Raw genomic sequence first — 22,982 nt, forward strand, 5'->3', positions numbered from 1 at the left:
AGACAGTTTTCACTGTTCCAATTTCCTTTTTCAGCTGATGTAAAATTTTAATGTAGTTTTCTCAACCCGATGCTTAGGATATTTTTTCCTGAATCACCAATCTGTCCTCGAAGAAGTTCCCCTTTCACACTATATTTAAATAGATAAACAAATGGTGTTTGTTGTGGGGAGGGAACCGGCCCCGCCCCCTCGGATGACGCAACCAGTGCGTCCAACATCCTAATAACAAGCCCATGGATTGGTCAACTGTCACAGGCCGGGGGGTGAAATCTGTGAATGGCTCCACAACTGACTGAAATGTGAAATGGTTTCTCGGCACTTTAGCAAATGTTTTTACTCGGTGTGACATTTTTCAGGAGCGGACCGTAAAGGCGAAACGATGGCGGACGCTGAAGCTGCTCGCGGTCCAGACCAGCTGAATAAATTCAGGAAACTGACAGGCAGGCCGCCGCACGGGGTGACGATAGCAGGTCTGTTAACAACATTAGCAAGACGTGCTAACAACGATACGTTTTAACGCACCATTTTTCACACGTATCCGGATTAAATAACCCCGATGTGACTCAAAGTGAATGCTCCACACGTTATGTCAACGTCGCTCTTCAGGAATACGATTGTCTTCCTTACTGGTGGCAGTGCTAAACATTACATTTAAGATAGCAGCATCTCGTAATTCTGCTCTTTTAACTATCTTGTTACCAATTATACCCAAGCTAACATATGATTAGGTGAAAAACAATGCTTGTCATTTGTCAAGGCGATGGAGCATGACCTGACGTAACGTAACCATGAATGCTATTTTTTTTTAATTTTTTTTTTACTACAGCTGCAAACATGGCATTGCCACTTTTAACATTGATTTTGCAACTTTGGCCCAAGTGTCAAAAGGCGAACTACTTGGTTCACGACAGCTGTTCCTCTAAAAACTTGATAGACAGTATTTGCATGCAGGTGCAAGATAACATCCTATAAATGGTTCAAGGCGGTCAGGTATGTCCTCAGTGCTGGATAATGCATCTGTGCAGTGGACTGGTGTGTGTGTGTGTGCGTGGGGAGGGGGATTAAAAGGACACTCCTCTTTAATTTCAAAGTATTTCCTGTTAGATTAGGTCGTGGGCAAGGTCAGTCATCCCCTGAGACCTGTAGCACACGGTCCATCTCTGTTCAGTCTGACTGATGTTGACATACAGCAAAGAATATGACCCAGATGACTGACAGTTTTCACAGACAACTTGCAAAGGGTTTCCTGCCACACCAGGAGTGGACCGTAGACTCTAATTTGCCCCAGCTGCTCTGACTTGTATTAAACGCCACAGTCTGGCTGTGAGATGGTTTTAATCGCGCTGTATTGCGGGCCTTTTCGCAGCTGCATTCCTGTTAGGCCTGAGGACGCCTACAGGTATTATTTTAGCTCGCCGTCCCAAGCTGTCGCATTACGTTGACATTCAGCTGGGTGTGGACACAATGCTGAATGGCATAACTTCACAAGAACTGCGTCCGTCACCAAGGAGGTGTTGCACAACATGTCTCGCCTACCTGTGTGACCAGTTATTGATGTTGTTAGCTAACTTTTATTCAAGGTTAATCGACGTTACTCATGTTGTTGTGCTGTTTTCGTGGTCTGTCCCTTATACGTTTCTTCTCGCAGGGCATTCAAAGTGATACGTTCATGCTGTCACATTCTTACTGTTATGACAGTGAATGTGTTCTTGTGTAAATTTGACTGTTGACCCAAGGTCCTTTATCACCCAGATGACTGCGTACGGTGTTTAGTGTCGGATCATGCTGCAGGTCATGAACACCCTCATACATAAAGATTAACAAGGAGGCTGGTAGTTTATCTTAAGCTAAACCAGGGGATTTTACTTAATTGGACAATTTTTAACGTCTGTTTAGCTTCTTATCCTCAAGCTTCGTTCCTTCTTTTCCAGGTCCACGTACTCCCCCTGCTCGCAGTGGGCATCGCTGTGTCGCTGACAATACTAACTTGTATGTGTTTGGCGGATACAACCCTGATTATGAAGAGTCAGGAGGCTCAGATAATGAGGACTATCCACTGTTCAGGGAGCTTTGGAGGTACCACTTCGCCACAGGCTGCTGGCAGCAGATCCGAACGGAGGGCTACATGCCCACGGAACTGGCATCTATGTCAGGTGATCAAACATCTCAAACAAATTAATGCGTAACGGTATTTGAATTTCACTGTTGTAGTTTTTAATTGAGATTATTTGCATTGCTGTGCTCCCATACAGCCGTTTTGCACGGCAACAACCTCCTGGTGTTCGGTGGTACTGGGATCCCGTTTGGCGAAAATAACGGCAACGATGTTCACGTTTGTAACGTGAAGTACAAGCGTTGGTCGCTGCTCAACTGTCGAGGGAAGAAGCCCAACAGGATCTATGGACAGGTAGCCTCAGGCATCAACTCCCTGCTTTTTCAGAAACATATCCGTATTAAATTTTTTAGACCAAAAACTAGCACCTGGATTTGCAAACTGCAGCTTATTATTTTTCTTCCTCCTCCAGGCGATGGTCATTATAAATGGCTTCCTTTACGTGTTTGGAGGGACAACAGGTTATATCTACAGCACAGACCTACACAGGCTGGACCTGACCACCAGGGAATGGATTCACCTCAAGCCCAACAACCCTCCCAACGACCTGCCTGAGGAACGGTGTGTTGCTTGAGCAAACCATGCTAGATATATTTTCAATGTATTAAACCCCGTTATGTAGCTTACTGTTGTGTGTGTGTGTGTGTATCCGTGTCACAGGTACAGACATGAAATAGCACATGATGGACAGAGGATTTATATTCTGGGAGGAGGAACTTCCTGGACATCTTATCCTTTGGATAAGGTACTACACCAATAAGGGTAGCCTCTCCAAAGATAGATAAACACTGTATTTATCCCATGGGAAATTAGTATCATTACACAGAAAAGTGAAAGGGTAAAAAATAAAAAGCATGTAGCTTGTCAACAACAATTGTTACAGTCAGAAAAAAAAATCAATGGTTAATCTTTAGGTTTTTTTTCTCATACACAATCTAAACCCTATCGTAGTAACCATTAAAATTTGATAAAAAGACTCATGGTAAATCATGTTTTTTAATAGATACACGCTTACAATCTGGAGACCAATTCCTGGGAGGAGATTACAACTAAACCTCATGAAAAAATAGGTCTGTATCCTGCGCCACGCGAATGACTGATCCTGCTTTGTTCTCACTCTCATTATCCTGAAATATCTGGTGCTTTTGACAGGATATCCTGCTCCCAGGAGGTGCCATAGCTGTGTGCAAATACGCAATGGTGAGCAATGTTATAAAGTTTGATATCATGTCCACCCGTTCTATGAGCTAACACCAACAACTAAAGCATTTTTTTTTTTTTTTTTGCTGTTGCAGATGTATTTATCTGTGGAGGCTACAATGGGGAACTGATATTAGCGGATCTGTGGAAGATCAACCTGCACACTTTCCAGTGGAGTAAACTACCAGCAGTGATGCCTGAGCCAGCCTACTTTCACTGTGCTGCTGTTACCCCGGTTTGTACAATACCCCATCTAACTACTCTGGTACAGATTAATTGTAGCTTTGAATTAGCAACATTGCTTTAAGTTAGTAGTAAAAATATAATATGCACACAGCAAGTGTATCACAGGTGAAATTGTTATGTTGTTAGTCACCTAGCAATTGTATTTCTCAGTATATTCTCTAAAATATGTGTTTTCCTCGTCCATTCTTGCCAAAACAGTCCATTGAAATATGCTAACCGCCGTTTACAAGCTATACTCCACGAGATGTTTGGCATCCAGTTAAGCCCCGCCCCTCAAAAAAACGTCACATTGTTTACAAACCGTGAAGGGGTCTATAGAGGAAACACGAGTCATAAACCTGGCTACGGTTCTCTGCTATTGAAGAACAGTGAAATACAGCTTTATGTTGAAATTGCTTCCAGATGAACACATTTTAAGTGTATTTCCTTTTTATTTTTTGTCCATTTTGTGTACAGCCTTTACATATTGGCTTTTTATTGACACAGATGTTTCCTTTTGGGGTTGGAATTTTTAAAATATATGCTACACCAACCTCTGCATAGCCACCCATTTCGGCCTATAGGAGCAGATCATAGAAGCTCAAGTTCTGGTGATGTCTGTAGGGAACTCTTCTAATACCGTATATAATATATATGTTTTTCGTCTCTTTCATCCAATGCGTCGCCAGGCTGGCTGCATGTACATCCACGGCGGCGTGGTGAACATCCACGAGAACAAGAGAACTGGCTCTCTGTTCAAGATCTGGTTGGCCGTGCCCAGCCTGCTGGAGCTATGCTGGGAGAAGCTCCTCAAGGCCTTCCCCCATCTGACTTCACTCCCCACAATGCAGCTTCTCAACCTGGGCCTCACGCAGGAACTCATTGAGCGCTTGAAATAGCCACAGAGGAGCCTGGACAGACGAATGGAATGGAAGGGCTGGGCTGGACAGCGAGGAGATGAGGTCTGACAGAGCACAGTATTAAATGCACTCTCCCTCCCCCTGCCTAACGTAGCCCCGCCTTAAAACCAAAAACTATGGGATGCCTTTTTTTCTTTTCTTTTTCTTTTTTTTTTTTTGGTTTTGTTCTTTTTTTGTAGTTAGTTAACAGTGATGATGAAGAAATTATATGTGGAATGTTTTATGGATTTTACTCAACCCCAACCCCCCCCCCCCGTGCCACCATCGTTCCTTACATGATGCCTTTGTGTCAAGCCAGGTGTGGATGCTTGGCTTTCATCCTCCAAACTGAAACAGTTCATCTTGCCATGTCACGAAGTCAAACACTGTCTACACTCGTTTCTTTCGAAAGTCTGCGTTCTCTGGTAATTGTAAGGATTCTGTGTGAAGGAAGAGTGCATGTATATTTATTGGAAGGACTAAATCACTTTTGCTTCTGGAGAAGTTCTCACGAACTGACATTGCTGTTTGCACATTTGGTCTTGCATACTTGTAGCCATGTACCCTTTTAACAGATTCTACAAGCAAAAGTTGTGGAAGATGGTGGTTTTGCCGAAGAACCACAGCAGGGTTCTTTTGCACATTTTAGCCAATTTAATGCAGTTATCCCGTATTGTTTTTCATTTCTGACAGGTTGTGATGTTTTTAGGCCTTTTAAATGTTTTTGTGACTTTCTAGACAGCTGTTTTATCTCTTCCCTAGGGTATGGAAATCAACACCGGGAGCATGAAAGGGGGAAATTAATTAATTAATCTCTTAAAATAATTTTTAGATTTGAACACGCATGCTGTCTCCCTGGAAGGAAAAAAAAAACATTAAAAGCTAAATTATTGCACACTTTAAAAGCAGTCAAGAAGGATACAGTATTTGCGGTAAATTGCCTAAAACATGCAGAGACGCTGTGTACAGAAGGGTTAAAATGCTTGTCCCCTGTGTTTCCTGTATTTTCCATCATAAATTACGTTTCGGGGCTAGTCTGGGAAAAAAAAAGTCATCCGTGCGAAAGGTAGAGGGAAGGTGGGTAGCTTCGAGGTAATTTGTGTTCGCTTGCAGCTTTCATTTGTTCCAAACCGTGCTACACATCACTGTGAATTTGGTGCTCTTTAAAACCTTTTAATTTAAATGCTTTTATTTGAATAAAGACTCGATTCTGTTTAGACTTGGACAATGTGACAGTGATTTTGCACAAGGAGTTGCTTTAGTAGCAGTCTTTCGCAGGCATTCGTTTATACTGCAGTGCCTTTTTAAAACTTGTAATGAGGTTCAAATTTCACAAATTTAGGCAGTATAAGATCTTTGCATAGACAAAGTGAACATTATCAATTTCAACCGATCGTTGCAATTAATTAGTAGGTGTTGCTTTTCTTTTATCTTGGCTTAATGTAGACTTTGAGAACAGGATGCAGCGTTTTGAGCATACGGGTTAACAGCTCTGGAGGCGCTTAGTCGGCTTTAAGAGTTGATGCTTAATTTAACGGATGCTGAATAACGTTGCTCTTTCAAATATGAAGAAATTGATTTCACAAATGCATGAATCTGCCTGCACTTCTTTACCCTGTCCTTTAATTTCTGCTCTGCATCCCAATACTAAGTGGTGCATGATGTCACGACCTGCTTTTTATATTATCCAGCCTTTACTTTCAGTTTCACAGGTGACCTCTGAAATGTTGTACGAGTGTCGTGTTGGAGATCTGTCAATAAAAATTCTGTAAATAGCTTAATCTTCCGAAGTTCCTTTGCTTGACTAATGGCCGGCATGTTGCATTAACGGGATGCGTTGTATTTTTTTTAAGACTCTTTTTGCATGAATCGTCGTTGCCGCTTCCATTTTGAGAATGCACACGAGATCGAGGTGGTAACACGCATGCTTTTGTTCTGTTTGTCGAACCTAAATGTGCCAAAATGCTAATGACACCGAACAAAAAAAAAAAAAAGTAGAGCAGCTCTGCTTCACAAATGGGGGTCTTTACACATTTATTTATTACATCCAATATTACAATGATTCACAAAAATAAATATTACAAATTTACATTTTGTATGCAAAAAACATCGGGATTCAAAACTTTCCTTCTGGTTTTCTGCTTCTCAACCTGGACCACCAGATGACGAAGGATTATTTTATCTTGAGGGGCATGAGATCTTGGAGAATCATCATCACAGATTAACAGGAGCGTGGAGACGGAGCGAAGTAGTACAGGGCCAAAAGGATGAGGTAGACCACCACTAGAGCTGTACCTGCAGAGACGGCAAGAGGGTCATAATCTACAGAGAATGTAACCAACAATAAAACATACAAGTATGACTTTGATTAAACTTCTACAAAGAAACCAGATTCCGCTTGCAGGTTGGACTGCATGCAATACTTGTCCATAGTCAGATATAGTTTAATGCAGGGGAGAGACTAAGTGGGGACCCCCAACTACTATACGTGTTTGATATTACACTCTAGCGCTGTTTATACATATACATTATTCAATATTAGGCTATTCAAATAATACGCAGGTTCAAATATTCTTTTCTTCATTTCAAACTGATTATATTATACTATAATGTATACTTTATAGGGGTGGGTATTGGTTTAGGTGAGTAAACTACACTTTGCTATCCAGAAGAGTTCATTAATTATCATCAATTATCTCTTTAACACAATTTACCCTGGAAGTAGTCACACTTTCCATCCATGAAGATGTAGTTGACCAGGATGACCGCGAAGATGCTCGACCAAAGGTGAATATCACTGAACACGAGCACAAATCCAACATCCTAGAGAGGGTGAGGGATGAACAGCTACTATGAAAAGAATTAAAACTGTTAAATTGTGTCAAACTAAATATCCAAAGAAAACAATTGATCTTACGTAGAATGCATTGAAGAGGATGAGCAGCGGAATCTGAATCATGCAGACCTGCACGGCAATGCAGCTGCCCACCTCCAGGCTGCAATCAGGAAAAATTACAATGCCGACATTTTTGTATAAGAGTTGAGTATAAACTTAAGGAAACAAAAACTCGTCAGGGATTTTTATTTTGTTCAAATACTATATGCAAATGTTCTTTGTCGCATTCTTCTTCATTTAAAAGTTTAGGTGGTGCGATAATAGTCGAACCTTAGGCTGATATTGTTTTGCAGTGCGAACTGGATCCCATTGACGAGTTCAGGAAGCTCTGGCACCATAGCCAACAATGTGACGCCAATGAAGTACTGCAGGGCGAGAGGACAGAGTACAGCTCAGTTACTATATCTTCTATTATATCTAACTTTTCTTTTAATTTGTTGCACTTTCTATTTCAAGGTTTCTACCAACATACCAAAAGAAAAAAAAATGTGAACCAAGAATCCGTGACCCACGGTCCACCTAATAAAAGGCATTTTGGATACCTGGGAGACCGAGGTGTTGGTCAGCATGGGTGCAATGTTCTCTGTGCTGAGGTCAGCGCAGCAAGCCATCAGCACCGTAGCGACAATCAACACTGCAAGAGCCCTCTTCCGGGACCAGTGGACAACGTGGTGCCCTGTTAGAAACAAACACGCCTTCTATTAGCTCATGGAGACGTTTCAGTTTAATATTCAGTGCCTGGGTAGGTACCGACCGTGTGCGTGGCCCCCGTGGCCATCGCTGATGTGGATGTCGTAGATGTGGGAGTGGGTCTTTAGCGTGAAGATGAGGCCGATCAGGTACGCAGCAGGCAGCAGGACGGAAATGGTGTACACTAGAGGCCTGGAAGACATTTCACATCGAGTTGATTACACTGGAAGAGAGTTGGAGAATTAAAGTCTGTGTGTAGAATCTGGACTTACTCAGTATGAGAGAGAATCATACGTGGGTCCATTTTACTCTGTTGAGAGCAAAGAACGGTGAAAGTTTTAAACATCAACTAAGGCAAGTGAAGAATCACGGGGAGGTTAGAAAACGCTGCCCACCGTGTCGTGGTGACAGTCCTGGCAGATGAACGGCAGGCTGGTATTGCCTGGAACAATGCTGCAGTTCTCACACACCAGGCTACCAAAGATCTTCGAGAAGAGCGTAGGAGCAAACACGCCTGGAGACAACAGCGCAGCATGAGGATCCCCGTTCAGAGGCTAATGAATCAGCCAGTGCAGGGATCACTCCTTACCGCCAATGGATATGAAGAGCAAAGCGGAGCTCACACCAGCTGAACGACTGTTAAATCGCTGCTCGCTGTGTTTGATGCCGCCGATGACCATGCAGATACCCTGCGCAGTTGGCACACACGGAAAACAAAAGAGGTCAGAAGACGAGCACAGGCACCCATCGGATTAGGGTCGCCCCACGAAAAGCTTCACTTGTCCTTGTCGGACACTCACAGGTATGAATAAGATGCATCCAAGCAAGGTCCCGGTGAGCGCCGCTTTGACGATCTCTTCGTAACACTTGGTGCCTGCGCGGTAACCCTGCAGCAGCGCCGTGATGTAGAATGTCATCTCGGTGATGGAGCCGAACGTCGCGTTCACCACGGCTCCCACCGCGAAATTACTCTGTGCAGAAATGCTGCGGGGAGCATGCACAGATACAGGTAAAACCACCCGAAGATATGAAATATTACTCTAATATTTAGTTTCTAAAGCTTTACCTGGCTATTCCCATGCCGATGTAGTAGGACAGGGGGATGATGGAAGTGATAGCTGTTGCAAACTTGGTCTCTGGACTGAAGTACTTGTGCTCGCGATCAGTGTAGCCAAAGATCAGAGTGATTAATACGAGGGGAAGCAGGTCTGCAAGAAACTCTGAGTTAAGGTTACCGATTATTGTTGAGGAGTGCAAGATGTAAATACAATGTATGACATCTCGAACTTATAATAAAAGTAAAGGATACTGAGAGCAAAAATGTTGATTCCTTGCACAGTGTACTTGTAGTAAAAGACATTCAAAGCTTGGTAACAGCATAAGATGACTCTGATTTCATGTTTCTGCAAAAGAAGAAGGAAGTTAAAAATTGTATGTGTTCAATGCAAAGACCTAAGTAATGGATTAAAAAGTGAGAAAACACAAATCTACCAATCACACCCATGTCCATACCTTTTCCAGTTTCCGGATGTGAACGTCCTCTGGCGCCATGAGGAGGACGGTGGTCAGTATGCGGGCGTTCATTTTTGCCACTGGGATGGTGAAGACCAGCAGCCAAGAGATCACACAGGCAAGGGAGTGGACGACCACCAGGACGGGGTAACCCAGCAACAACCAAATATAAGTGCTGAAACGGCACTGTGGAGAGGGAGCAGGAATTATGGATGACGCATACAACACGCAGTTAAGGTCGTTCCGACTTTCATACCCAGAGCTTTGAGGTTTTTCTAGCCGCTGGTGCTGGGACGGCGACATCAACGAGAATTGGGGAAGACATCAGAAGAGGGGCGGACTCCTTGTCCCTGATTTGGTCCTCACTGTCCCGCTCAGGACCGGTGATCTCAATCTTTGGAGGCTTCGGGTTGGACCTATTAAACATATCATCAGCCTGAAAAAGTAAATGATAGCACGGCAGTGGATGACAAGTCAATAAAAAATACTGAACTATATAAGATGGAAGCTTCAGCAATAGTAAGTTACCTTCACTATTGACCTCCCAAATGGCCAAATAACGTACCATGCCATCTTCAGACAAAGTTTTCCTGAAAGAAAAAAGAAAACTGGCATGATGGTCCACATTCAGGGACAACTGCTGTTTTCTGAGTGATGCAGAATTTATTTATTTTTTTATTTTTTTGAATACCTACCATAAGGTGCACCCAAAACTGTAAGAAACATTACAGGGCAAAGGAGGACGTAGAATAATGATGTCCACCATCCAAATAAAAATACATAAATTATGTTTCCAAAGGTGACCACTGAGCCTGAAAAGAGAGGAATCATAGATGGGCTTATTTTGTGAATCTGTGTCGTATTTGTCTGTACGGATATGTGGGTGATAAACAGGAGTGGAAAAGGGAAATTAAGACCTTCTTTTGGCTTAACAACACTGAGATCCGAGTAGAGTTCTCTGACGATCTCCGACCTGTCTTCAATGGGCCTCTCGGTTACGTTTCCCTTCCATTTTCTGAAGCCAAACTGGAAAGGAAACCGTAGGTTCGGGTTAAAAGTGACATCTAAAGACTAAGCATATTTTTAAATCAGGACAATAATGGGTAAATGTGGCCAATATCTGGGCATGAATTTAAAGAATGTAGCATTAGAGAAAAAAAAAAAAAAAAAAAAAAAAAAAAGAATGTAGCATTAGGAAAAGCAGAAAGACATCCTTGCGTGTTTGCATTTCTGGCTACACAGGTGTCCCTTCCTGGAACGACCCAATAAAAGACTCACCCTGTAGTTGTTGGCCTCCCTGTGTGCCTCCACCTCATTATCAACTCTGATCGTGGTCTTCGTGGTGCCTTCATGCCATTCTTCATGCGGTGACATCGTGGACCGGGCTGAGGTGCCATGTCCTCCTGTGCAGATCAACACTGTGAGAAAATCCTTCCAGGAAAGATTTTTCTCGCCACTATCCGTTCAATCCCGTCTACATTTAAACACTTCTCACGTCAAAATAGACATTTCAGTTTTAAAATCAAGTTTACCTTTGTGAACAGCGTGGTAGCATTTTGGCGTGTAGTGGCAGAAGTGGTGCTGAGAGACGTCCGGGGAAGGAGTTTCGACTGCACCTAGCTCTGGATGCCGGGGTCCAACACAGAGCCTTTCAGTGTTGGACTGCTGCTGTGGAAATCGATGATGCTGTTCAGGATCCACATAGTTTTCTGAGTACGGAAATAATCAATGAGAGATTAAAAATTAGGGGGCATTTGATGTGTGAACATCAAGATTTAAGGCTACCCATGGAAATGCGTGTGACTAACAAAAACCTCCTGAGAGTCATGCAGTGCCCCTTCTCTTCTTCATGCTGTCCAACTACAATCAAACCTTAGTTCACTCTGCTAGGCTAAGAAAATAAAAATAAAAAAACAGAAGCATGTTTATGGTGCAATAGATAGATCTGAGAAGTTCTAGGAAGTGGACTGTAGATTAAGAAGCCCGTTATCTGAAAACTTTCTTCACAAAACAAAGTAAGTAGTATTTAAGTGGATAAAAGGTTGCGATCATCTCATCACCACCTGTCATGGAGAATGGAAGCTTAACCTAAATAATATAGATAGATATATGAATGGATCAAAACTCTCAAAAAGTAAAAAAAAAAAAAAAAAAAAAAAAACATTTTAGCTGAGACTGGAGGGACCTGAAGATTGGAGAGCGGCACAGGTGACTTTAATGAGCTGGAGTCAAACGCGCAAAATGACCGGGTTCAATGAAAAGAGCGGAGAGCTTTGGTCTCACCTGAAGAATCGGCCGTGGACCTCTTACGCAGTTTCTCCACATCAGCCGTCACCAGTGAAGACTTTTTGAAGGACATTTCGTCTGTTTGCGGCCCGAGTGTCGCTTCTGTCATCTGTTAATCGAGGTTTCCCCTCCCCTCCTTATAATGTCTGGCTTCGTTCAGGAGAGCAGGGAGGAGTTGGGGGGCTGGAGTAGGAGGGGCATGAGGTTAAATTTGCCAAGCCTCCTTAACTCTTATTTAATTTTGGGTGGGCCTTCCTTCTTTCTTTCTTTTTTTTCGTGTGTGTACTTTTTAAACCTTTAATCAATTTTACGTAGGATTTGTTTATTTGTGGGCATGTGGGAAGGTTTAGCGCCCCTAGTGGAGGAATTCAGACACTGAAACAGAAGCCTAGCATAGGCCATCACCTGTAGAGGTATGGAGGACCAACTCTGCCACAATTAAAAATAAATGAATAAATAAACAAATACCTACAGATATATGCCATGAATAAATAAATGAATAAATAAATAAATACCTACAGATATATGCCATGAATAAATAAATGAGTATCCTCCAGATACTCAGGTATCTGGAGGAAGCTGTACGTTGCTTGACTGTGTCTGTCTGACGCCCATTGGTCAATGCTTGTGTTGGTGTACAATGCTAAATGCAACGGGCTATCGGTAAGGTTTACCACTACAAAAAGTAAATAGTCCATATTCAATTCAAACTACCTGGCTGGCTGTGAAAAGCAAGGCACATGCACTCACCAATCAACAAATAAGCAAAACGTTCATCCCCATCATTACATTTCTTTGTGCACGCTGAAATGCGCGCAGCAATAAATAAATAAAGAGTATTTATGGCACATATTTAGATGTTTATTTCAGTATTTATGGCATATATCTATTTAATGGTGGCAGAGTTGGCCCTCCATATTGGAGGACAAACATGTATGTGAATGAAAAATGACAGAAAATAAATATTACACACATTTTCTTTGTTATCCTCCATGTTAAGAGTGATTTTAAGGTTTGTAACTCTAGCGCCCCTAGAGGAAAATAGTGGTAGTATTTTGTCTTTATACACCTGTTGTATGTGTACTTGGATGTTGTTGTTCATTAAAACCTTAATGCAATGGATTTAAAATTTGGTACATTAGCACTCCTACTGGAGAACTTGAGGTACAGTACACCAGATGTATCCATGGTAACAATACAGCAGATGAATCCACTTCAGGAATATGTTTATTTACATATAAAAACAAAGAAATACAGCTGCACAGAAGAGAATTGACAGTAAATATTTTTACACAGTATATTCTGATGGTTTTACTGCTTTACAACTGTCATGCGAAAGACTTAAAAAAAGTTCTGCAAACTTAAGCGCCCCGAAAGGTTGACAGAGACACTGCGTCAGAAAGCTAGTACGCGTACTGCATGTGTTTATGGTGACAATAGGGCAAGAAAAAAAAAACTTTAGGAATATGTTATTTACATATATAAAAAAACAAGGAAATGTGTCTGCACAGAAAAATTACCTTTTTTTTTTTTTTTTACAAAAGTGGGAGACTAAACACAAAAGCAACACAGAAAATCTTTTGACAGTGTACAAAAAAACATACATTTACAAGGCATAAAAACTTTAAGTGGACATCAGCTATGCTTTATATTTTTGTTGCCAAACTCACCACACAGTGTGGTAACTAATAACATAAATAATTCTCTCTCATTCCCGCACATTCCACACAAATTACTTGACATTTAACACAGTTTCTGTTGGCCATGAAGACATCTTGCACAATTTATCATTTATCCTCAGTGAGTGTAAACTGATAATATTAGGGGACATTTTTGGTTGCAGCACAGGCACAGTGGTGGATTTGAAGCTGACTCCCTTTTTTTTTTTTAATGTATCATGTCAGCAGAAAAAATTTGGACAAATAATATCCAAGTGGATAGATTCAAAATGGCCTATAGGCAGTAGAGACTTTTGAAAAATCGCAGCTTCTACATCCACTGTGGTGCTGAACACATTATCCAAAAGATTTTTTTCCTTTCTGGACTCAACAAGACACGCTCGCTGCGTGAAGCCCAGTTTAGACTGAACATACACACACACACATATATATATATATATATAACAGATTAAGTTGAAACAGAGCTGTAAAAACAAATTAACTGTTTAAAACTGTACAACAGAAAAGTCCAAACACAACAAAGAAGTCAAATGGCCATTCAGTCCAATGCAGCATAATTGCAACACGTTTTTTCTCCAAGCGAACAAAATGTTGAATTATTGCACCAGGCAAGAAAACGTTTAGATGAGTACGCCAATAAAGAAAACCGTGTTAACTCGAAATGTCACAACACGGAAAAAAAAAAAAACGGCAAGGGCAATATGATCATTTGGATAATTCTTTTTAAAAAGTGAAGTAAATGATCACAGTGTGAAGCAGTGAAAGAAAATGAGGTCCACTCCAAACTAAACCCATGCTGAACTCCTAGCTTCTGTTTAATAGACCAGTGTGTGTTACTTACAACTTCTTGAAGCGAAAGTCCGACGGCTTTAGCAATTATTTCTGTGATATTAGTGTTGACAGAGTGAGATCACTTTAGTACCTGAAGTTAACTGTACATAAACCCAAGTAATCGGTGGCTATATAAGAGCAGGAAGAGAGTTTTAAAAACATTAAAATATAACACAAGAGTGTGGTCAACACTATTTCAAAGTGAGTGTGAAGCTTTTATTTACCTGTACAGAGTTTTCTGAAATCATGATATAACGTGTGAATCAATTTTTTTCTTCTTTTTTTTTATTTATTTTTTTTTTTTAAATGCCGTTTAGAATAATACCAAGGCTTGCCTGGATCAGTTAGCATTACATCCTTGACTCGCGGCCATAGGCCTGAGTTGCTGTGTTAGAGTTTAATATCGTAACCACTGGGTTGTAGTATAGGACATCGTTTCAAGCCACGTACAGTACAGTTTAGCTGCCTTATTTGCTTAGTCGCCAGGAGTTGCCTTTGAAATTTTACTGGACAAAAATAAAGTATAAAAAAATATTCTTTTCATTAACTTATTCACAATTCTTTTTCTCATTTGTCCCTTCTCTCTTTTTTTCCTATAAAAAAAAAATCAAACATTTAAAAAAAAAAAAAAAACTGACCAGTTTTGTTCCATCTTCGGCACTGGGACTCCGGTGCACTTTTAGTAAGAATCTGTGAAAGTATCCAGCACTTCTTCTAGCTTACTGTGTGTGTGTGTGTGCCACAAAGCGGTAAACTGGAGCTTTGACTTTAGAAGTCAGAGTCAGCATCCATAAGCTCCGCCTCCATTAAATTGGTCCTGGAGTGGATGGGCACATAGCCAGCCCTCCGGCCTGCCGGTACTCGAGCCACATGAGCCATCCTCTCCGACAGCCCCTCCGTGAGATCCACCTCTCCGGGGTAGCGCGAAGATCCAGTGGGCTGCCAGGTGGAGCCCGAAGGCGGCCCAAGGCCCAGATCCTCTGGACGGTCACTGAGGGTCAGGGGGTGGGACATCTGGCTGTGTCCGTAGCCGTTGCGGCTGCTCTGGTAATGCAGGTAGTGGCACCTCTCCTCGCAGGACAGACGGTGTGAGGGTTGGAAGTCTGGGTAAGATCCCGGCAAGACTTCCTCCTCCATCTTCTGCTGCTGCTGCTGCCTCTGCTGTTCCCGCAGGTTGGCCACCAGGCTCGGGTGGCAGGGCAGCTTGGGCAGACGCGGCACGGAGCTGCGGCCGAACTCGCGCTGGCGATAAACCTGGTGGTCAACCGCCTCCTCAACCGGGCGCACCTCCTTCTTCCTCTTCTTCTTCTTCTTTTTCCTCTTCATCATCTCTGGCGAAATCTCGGCCTCCACCATCCACAGCCTGTTCCTCTCCTCTGGAGGTGGCACTGTATAAAAAAAATAAAAAATACAAACACGATAAAGTTCATCTTTTCCTCTTTTCATTATGGAGGAGACATTACGTATGAAAAGTGAAATATTACGTTGACATCACATGACATGTCACACCTGTTTACTAAATTAACCACATGATTCTAATTATTACTCAACCAAGCCTTTAGCTTCAGTCTAGTCCCATGCCGGTGACTTCATGAGACCGCTGTGAGTTTTTGTGGTAGAATTGCCTGAGTTATGGCCTCCGGGACTCACCTGGTGTTCCGGTAGGAGTAACAGAAATGTCCTGAGGCAGGATGGCACCCCGTCTGGCCACCATCTTCGTCACATGCTGGGCCCAAGCTGACGACATGTCATTGGACGGCTCGTTGAGATCAAAATTGATTCCGGCTATGAAAGAGAAAAAGAAAAAGGCTCAAGTCGACTAAGGACAACTTTAAAACCAACATGGTTCAGTGGACCTCAAATGCTCCACCTTAAAAAAAAAAAAAAAAAGAAGCATGACAGCACCAGTGTTTACATGAGTCATTCAGTTCTTAACTACAGACATAAAGGGCAGTACTCCATTGCAGCCTCCATTAAAAAAAATGTAAATAAAAAAGATGCAGAAAGCTTGGAAAATTACAAAATATACATTTCAGGTAAAACAGGATACCATTTTATTAACAAATAAGACATCCTGCAGTTTCAGTTATTTACCACAAGGTGGAAGTAATGGCTCCCAACATGTCCCGTTCAGTGGTTAATACAACCATTCAAGCAGACTCTCTTTGTTTCATCATAAATAACCAGCCGGCAGGATCTGAATTATTTCCACTGACGTCACCAAAAACACTCACCCACTGGTCCTTCGTGGGAGACCGTGTGCATGCTGAAGGACAGCTCCTTCTCCGGGTCCTTGTGGAGCTCCTTCCTCATCGCAAACGCCTTGGCAATCATCTTGCTTTTCTTTATCCTCTTGGGTTCGTTGTCACTGCGGCCAATAATCCTGGCAAAGGGAGCAAAAGGCCGGTTAAACGGATGAGAGGCCACCGGACACGGCTGCAGACGAGCTCCTCGATCCTGAATGGCTTCATCTAGCCTCGGTCCGCGGGTGATTTAAGAGTGGGACCCAATGGTCAGGAATATCAGCTGGGAACTCAGAGATCACGGCTGGCGGCAGTTCTCATTTTTCGTCAATATGGGAAATACTATATAAGAAGCATTTAAGACCAAAATTAAGCCGATAATTATAAAAGAAACTGAATATACAACGGTGATAACGATCCAAGTAACAGTGAGGCCCTACGGCGACGAAAAAAAACCCTGCACACATGAATGTATGCCTTCATACTTTTAAGTGATCAGGGAAAGAAGCTCTGCTTGGTTTGGACATGTCTGGGTACACAGAAAAGAGACTTTTCCCACACTGTGATCCTATCATTAAAGCCATATATGGACAGGCATCTTCCGAGCACAGGAAACAAGAAGACACAAATACAGAGATTGGATACGAATACCATCCTCAAAATCTGTCCAACAATAGCCACAGAAACTGACCATCTTCTTTTTTTAACGTTTACTTACTTGCACCAGGTGCGTTTCCAAATGAGGATGGTGGCTTTGGTCCAGACCCAGGTGCTCATGGCGATTCCCGTCCCAAACATGGAGAACAGGTTAATCTTCTCCACCATCAGACTGGGACGGTTCTTGATGGTGCATTCAGGGATTGGCTTGTTGGTCTGAGAGGCGATTGTCACGTTGGCTTCACACCTGTTGAAAACGGAGAGACCGTCAGCCTCCATATGTGCCTCCAAACGCCTTCCAGCCGTACGGCTGAGGTGCCTCCAGACGGTGGCAAATAAGAAGGTCTTTCACATGTTAGGGTGGTGCGCGAGGGCGGTTTACATTTTTGAGGCTAAATTAATTCCAATCCAGCCAGTGTCAACACTCTGTGTAAACAGGGCTACGTTCGCTGCTGCACGCCGAGTGGTTTGACGGCGGTTTGGAGACTCGGCAGCATCAGTTTGTGGATTTCTGTGTGTGACTGGATGCAACAGGAGGTGGTTTTGAAACAAGCAGGTGTAAACCCAACTGTTAGCAGAAGTGTGTGCGTGCAGAGAAACTTACAACACATATTCTCTGAAGCTCCTCTCCCACTCAGCCTGGTTGAAGAAGTCATAAAAGTGGCAGCCGAAGGTGATGAAGACAAAGCCAAAAGCGAGGAAACCAAATATACCTAATGGTCAGAAACACATTGCGTAAGACAAATTCATTCTCTACATTAGACAGCTTAAACATGTCTGGCCATAAAAAAGTGTTTACTGTCCCTTTTAATGCAGGTTTTAACCATAGATTGTATATAAAGATGGCTAAATTGATCACCAACTAGTGTGTCAACGTTGGCCATTGCCATCTTGTTTCTTCCCATATTCAAAATGAGAGGGAGGAGCTAGGGGAGGAGCGATGGGTGAATCAGAGGGCAGATGTGTCAATCAAGCCAGTCGCTCCAAACACACCTCTCTTTGAGGTCTAATCTTAACTTCATTATGGATTTGAAGACCACCCACTGATCACAACAAGTGAATTCAGCTAATGACATTATAACGACTTGTGGAAAATTTTAACGACTCGTTTCTTGACAGAAGTTGATGAGGCGGAGAGTTTTTGGGGCCAGCACCCAACCACCATCAGTGTTTTCAGGCCTGATGGCCAATTCTTTATATACAGTCTATTGTTTAAACTCTCAAGAGGATGGTGTGGCCCCCATGTGGTAACAAAGTAACAGAAGATCAACACTTACCAAGTCTCAGCATTGTCTCGTTGATTTTGCTGGCTGCTTTTTCACTTAACAGACCGGGGTGGTTACTCTTGATGGAAAACAACGTCATGACACCTGAAAAAAATTCATAAAAGTTAGCAAATATTTACAGTTGAGTAAGAGAAACACTTCAAGTAAGACAACAAGATACCCTCTTTTGTAATAAAATAAAAATCTGAGCTATTTTTACTTAAAGGACCACTGTTTTGAGCTCTAGTGACAGCTAGAGGCGAGGTTGAAGATTGCAACCAATGTAATACCACCGAGCTAACTTACATAGACTGATTATACATCAACAAAATTGACATACATGCTAAAATATGGCAACATAATATAATAATACAACTTTGTGTACCCACCCCGGATGAGGAAGTAGCCACCGACAACGAGCACCACTCCAATTGGCGCTAGCACAAACCCAGCACGGTATCTGTAGTTCTTGTAGCCCACAAAACAGATTCCACTCACCGAGTCTCCGTCCACCTTTGGAGCACCAGACAAAAGACAAAAGGTGATCAGAAAAGCAGGGCTCAACCACGACTGAGCGGAAAGTATTTGACATTTTAAAACGTCGCACTCACCTCAGCAATGGCTAGGATGGCCACAGTGAGGACGAACGGGACAGACCACGTGACCATGTGGAAGTAGGAGGTTCGACCAGAGAGTGGCTGGTGAGTGGTGCCCAGGGCTTTGAAGGACGTGTGCCAGGCGTAGGTCAGCATCACAAACCAAATAACGCCCGACATCAGGGAGTAGTAGACGATGATGAAGATGGTGACGCACGACAGCGTTTCTGAAGACCTGCGAGAAATAGGGGAGGTCATTCTTTAAGACGCCCTTTGAGGAATGACTGCATGATTTTTCGTTTGATAACGAAGGTGGCTGAGAGGCCGAGGCTTAAGACTCACGAGGGCTCGCCGAGTCGCATGGTGTTGTCGCTCTTGCACACAATCTCTTTCCGTGCTCCATCCAGGAACTGCGCCAGCCAACCGATGCTGCCCACAAAGAAGCAGGCGTTGATGTAGAAAAGGATGACGGCCGGGTAGCGGTTGGAGTTTTTCCAGTCGGCGAGAAACGTCGCCTAAAGAAAACAATTAGATTACATCATGCAAGAGTATAATACAATCTAACAAGACGCAAGAAAAGGATTTTCTTGGGACCCACCAGGGTGAAGAACGTGCAGAGGAGGGTGATGGTGCCGAAGTAGGCGATGTAGGTGTGCATGTCATTGTGCTCCTCTTCAGTGAACAGGGGGTTGTCACACTGGATGCCACAGCCCTCCACATCCCTGTACCAACTCGACTGAATGTCCGTCTTGACCAGGGGAGCTTCACACTGGCCCGACGTGTTGAACTTCAGCTTCTGCACCTCGTTCTAAAAAAAAAAACGAAATGCGAAATGACTGATGAGCTAGTCAGCCAGGTAGCCGCTCGTGGACAGTAAACGCATCACGTGGGATACATCAACTCCGAAAGTCTCCTATAAACCTCCCCGTAGATTGGCAGAGGAGGCAATTTAGGATCCGTTAAGTGGACGATTCAACATACCGCACAGCCCACGGGGAATTGGTCACACGTGAGGAAGCCGGGCCAGCCTCGCTCCTGATCCACGATGCTGCACGGCCGACGAGTGGCCAGACACAGGCTCTGGCTGGGCAGCTCCACTCGGCCATTCTCACATTTGGGCATGTAGACGGCACAGAGCAAAGGCTGGATGACCGACCAACACCGAGGAGCGTTGCGCAAACCTGGGACACAAAAATTAAACGTATGAATACGACGCATCAGAAATTAGATGTGAGAAATGATCATAGCAGCTAGATTCAGACTAATGATGAAGATGAACATAACTAATCAGCAGAGTGTCAAAGCCTGGAACCATTTTCCTGATCATATATTCATAGTTGGCATTTGACATTTTGGATCAGCGGAAGAATATTTTCCAGGCCAAAGGAAACTATCATTTATCTCCCCTGCTGTAAGTCACCACACGAGAGCCACAAATATGATTAATAATAATCCTCTCATCTCTTGAATGCAGCCTTGGAGACACATGAGGCAGCAGCCTGGACCCGAGCGACTGACAGGTCATTAGTGAGATGCTGTGGATGCGAGAGTCTTCTCGCCGAGTCTCTAAAAACCTGTTATCAGCCAATTGTTTCCTCTCTGGCACCTTTGAATGAAACCTTTTGTTACCTTTGATGGCTCCATTTCCTGTCGAGTTAATTGTCATCCCAGGTCATTATCAAGACCAATCACACTGATATCACACAGTTACATCTTTATTTATCAGTGTAACAATTAAAAAAAAAAAGGAATTTACAAGATTCATTGGCTTATTAAATATCATAAGGTTGCTGCCACTACAAAATAAAAGCCTCTAGTTTTTTATGTTAAAATTGGACAGACTGTGATATTAAAAGACCCAAATACTACTTTTAATGTTGAATATTAATAATTTTTTCATAACTACTTATTATGACGTCCTATTTTATATTAATAACAGTCCTTCACAGATTTCATGATTTTGTAATCTCCTGTGATACAACTGGGATTTCTCAGACACTCTGCTGTTTAGACTAAAGGATGATCATCAACTCATAAAATGTGATGCATCATCTTCCAAGTCTTTTTCTAACTCTTACCAGACCACATGGTCAACTTCTCAAACGCCTCTTCTTGGGTGCTGGAGTCCTCCGCCAGGATCAGAGAAGTGTGCGTGTAAGGCAGAGGCGACCCCAGACATGTGTTGTACTTAAGTGCCTCGCAAGTTGTTGTTTTCTTGCAGTTGTCCTCAAATATCGTCCCGTTTGCAGACAACACTGCCCCGGAGCCCGAGATCCAGGCAGCGCAGACGACGCAAAGCATCCCGTAAAATCCAACAATGGGGCTCCAGCTCCGGGAAGACATCTTGGTGGGTTTGGAGATTCAACCGTGCAAAGGTGTTGGGGGAAAAAAAAGAAAATCACTCCGTGTTGCCCGTGATTCAGTGACCCAGCTCCGTGTGAAACGCGGGGAAGACGCGTCCTTCATCAGATTTAGTTTCCAAACGCGACATGGTGAAGAAAAGCGCCTCAAAGTTTTCTCCTCCCAAACTTTTGGATTCTGCACGTCTCGTCCGATCCCCGCTGGAAAAGCCCGAATCCCTTCATCATCCGCGACCTTCGGCGGTCACGAAATCTGTCCTCGAACCGAGAAAAGGCCGATTTCCGACTTAAAACCATATAAAGTATTCATTTGAGTCGCTCGGGCTGGAAAAAGAGCATTACGCGACAAAGTTGCAGATTCGCCCTCCCCCCACCGTCCAAAAAAACTTGCCATGAAAAAGTCTGGATCTCTGTAATAGGATCTCTGGCTCACATGCACCACCCCTTCTCCAGAGCCCCTTTGGTTTTTATACTACTAGAAAAATAAGACGCGAAATTCCCCCATGTCTCTGTCCCTGAGAGTGATTTTCCTGCTGATGTGGGGTCTGATGAGCGCTTTTTGTTGTGTCCTCTGAGATGCGGCTCACTGCTTGGTGTCTGCTTGCTTTTTGTCTCTGGTATGCACATGGTGGGGGAGAGCCAGAGCAACAAAACCTCCCTTCCCATCCCCCCTCTGCAAGTGGAAGAATGTGCCTTATGGCAGGCCTTCTCCAAAAAAAAAAAAAAAAAGTTCCTCATCTCAAGGACCCCCAAAACAACACAGAGCCCCGTCTGACAGGTTCCTGTAGTCTGCCCTGAATCTTGCACCTCCTGTGATTTTATTAAATGTTTGCATGTTTGTGAGCCACCTTAAGGACCAGGACGTCCCGGGAACTGCTGGTCCACCGCACGTCAGCTGTAGTAGGACATTTTAAATATGCTTAAATGTATTAGATAGGCCTTTTCTGATTTATGTTTCATCATCTTTTATAATGAGACAAGGACTAGGGCCAAACTAGGGTTCAAACTGGAACTCTGATCAGAATTCAGATATTAAAGTTCTTGATCAGAACTGAGATTTTAGTTGCAGTTTAGTTGCTTTATGCGTAGAATTCCATCTGTAATCTTGGAATTTTGACTTTAAAATCTGGAATCTGAGAAAGAAGTCAGAATTCTATCTTCAAATACACAAAGGTTTGACTTTCTTTTGACGTTTTTTAATGTGGAGTTCCAGCCTTTATCTGGGAACACAGAGTTTAAATTTGTTGGTGCGTGATTCCAAGTTGAAATACTGACTCGAAAAAAGGGTCAAAATTCTAATTTTGAAATCTGAAACTGATCTGAAACTTCTAGGAAGAAGTCCACAATGAACATTCGTAATATGTGCAATATCATTACTCCGTACTGCGTACAACTGCAATATCTGACAATCATTATCTGTGCAATTCAGTACTTTTTGTATATATGCTAATACTTGTATATAATTTATTCTATTCTGTTTTTATCTCATTATTTATCTTTTACACAGTCCATAAATATATTACATATAAA

At 42.8% G+C, this 22,982-nt stretch overlaps 3 protein-coding genes across 3 annotated transcripts; 1 reads left to right on the forward strand and 2 right to left on the reverse strand.

Moving 5' to 3' along the window:
- The first annotated feature begins 232 nt into the window (after positions 1 to 232).
- klhdc10 (kelch domain containing 10) lies at positions 233 to 6,214 on the forward strand. Its single transcript, XM_047575075.1, has 9 exons — positions 233 to 470; positions 1,932 to 2,153; positions 2,253 to 2,407; positions 2,526 to 2,674; positions 2,774 to 2,858; positions 3,117 to 3,183; positions 3,266 to 3,313; positions 3,409 to 3,548; positions 4,228 to 6,214. The coding sequence occupies exons 1-9, from the start codon at positions 380 to 382 to the stop codon at positions 4,435 to 4,437; spliced, it is 1,167 nt and encodes a 388-aa protein (XP_047431031.1). The 5' UTR covers positions 233 to 379; the 3' UTR covers positions 4,438 to 6,214.
- A 240-nt stretch (positions 6,215 to 6,454) lies between these two features.
- cax1 (cation/H+ exchanger protein 1) lies at positions 6,455 to 12,075 on the reverse strand. The gene is made up of 20 exons (XM_047575074.1): positions 11,819 to 12,075; positions 11,068 to 11,244; positions 10,814 to 10,938; positions 10,453 to 10,561; positions 10,231 to 10,347; positions 10,064 to 10,125; positions 9,792 to 9,971; positions 9,536 to 9,721; positions 9,333 to 9,426; positions 9,090 to 9,231; positions 8,824 to 9,007; positions 8,613 to 8,712; positions 8,419 to 8,537; positions 8,296 to 8,333; positions 8,088 to 8,215; positions 7,876 to 8,009; positions 7,604 to 7,698; positions 7,355 to 7,433; positions 7,152 to 7,260; positions 6,455 to 6,732 (listed from the first exon to the last, which is right to left on the reverse strand). Exons 1-20 carry the CDS (start codon positions 11,928 to 11,930, stop codon positions 6,659 to 6,661), a joined length of 2,364 nt encoding a protein of 787 aa, XP_047431030.1. The 5' UTR covers positions 11,931 to 12,075; the 3' UTR covers positions 6,455 to 6,658.
- A 955-nt stretch (positions 12,076 to 13,030) lies between these two features.
- smo (smoothened, frizzled class receptor) lies at positions 13,031 to 22,350 on the reverse strand. The gene is made up of 12 exons (XM_047575073.1): positions 21,171 to 22,350; positions 20,074 to 20,273; positions 19,691 to 19,900; positions 19,435 to 19,607; positions 19,108 to 19,327; positions 18,886 to 19,009; positions 18,509 to 18,601; positions 17,836 to 17,944; positions 17,293 to 17,478; positions 16,566 to 16,714; positions 15,982 to 16,116; positions 13,031 to 15,719 (listed from the first exon to the last, which is right to left on the reverse strand). Exons 1-12 carry the CDS (start codon positions 21,433 to 21,435, stop codon positions 15,100 to 15,102), a joined length of 2,484 nt encoding a protein of 827 aa, XP_047431029.1. The 5' UTR covers positions 21,436 to 22,350; the 3' UTR covers positions 13,031 to 15,099.
- Positions 22,351 to 22,982: the final 632 nt, after the last annotated feature.

Source organism: Mugil cephalus, chromosome 22 (assembly GCF_022458985.1).
Source record: "Mugil cephalus isolate CIBA_MC_2020 chromosome 22, CIBA_Mcephalus_1.1, whole genome shotgun sequence".
Taxonomy (NCBI): Eukaryota; Metazoa; Chordata; class Actinopteri; order Mugiliformes; family Mugilidae; genus Mugil; species Mugil cephalus.

Coding starts and splice junctions, on each gene's coding strand:
- smo (XM_047575073.1), bottom strand. CDS start 21,435: ATGTCTTCCCGGAGCTGGAGCCCCATTGTTGGATTTTACGGGATGCTT. Junction 19,608..19,690: donor TCTGCACGTTCTTCACCCTG/GTGGGTCCCAAG, acceptor TGTTTTCTTTAG/GCGACGTTTCTCGCCGACTG. Junction 17,945..18,508: donor CGAGACAATGCTGAGACTTG/GTAAGTGTTGAT, acceptor TCTGACCATTAG/GTATATTTGGTTTCCTCGCT.
- klhdc10 (XM_047575075.1), top strand. CDS start 380: ATGGCGGACGCTGAAGCTGCTCGCGGTCCAGACCAGCTGAATAAATTC. Junction 2,408..2,525: donor CCAACAGGATCTATGGACAG/GTAGCCTCAGGC, acceptor TTCCTCCTCCAG/GCGATGGTCATTATAAATGG. Junction 2,859..3,116: donor CATCTTATCCTTTGGATAAG/GTACTACACCAA, acceptor GTTTTTTAATAG/ATACACGCTTACAATCTGGA.
- cax1 (XM_047575074.1), bottom strand. CDS start 11,930: ATGACAGAAGCGACACTCGGGCCGCAAACAGACGAAATGTCCTTCAAA. Junction 9,008..9,089: donor ATCGGCATGGGAATAGCCAG/GTAAAGCTTTAG, acceptor TGCTCCCCGCAG/CATTTCTGCACAGAGTAATT. Junction 7,261..7,354: donor TCCTCTTCAATGCATTCTAC/GTAAGATCAATT, acceptor CACCCTCTCTAG/GATGTTGGATTTGTGCTCGT.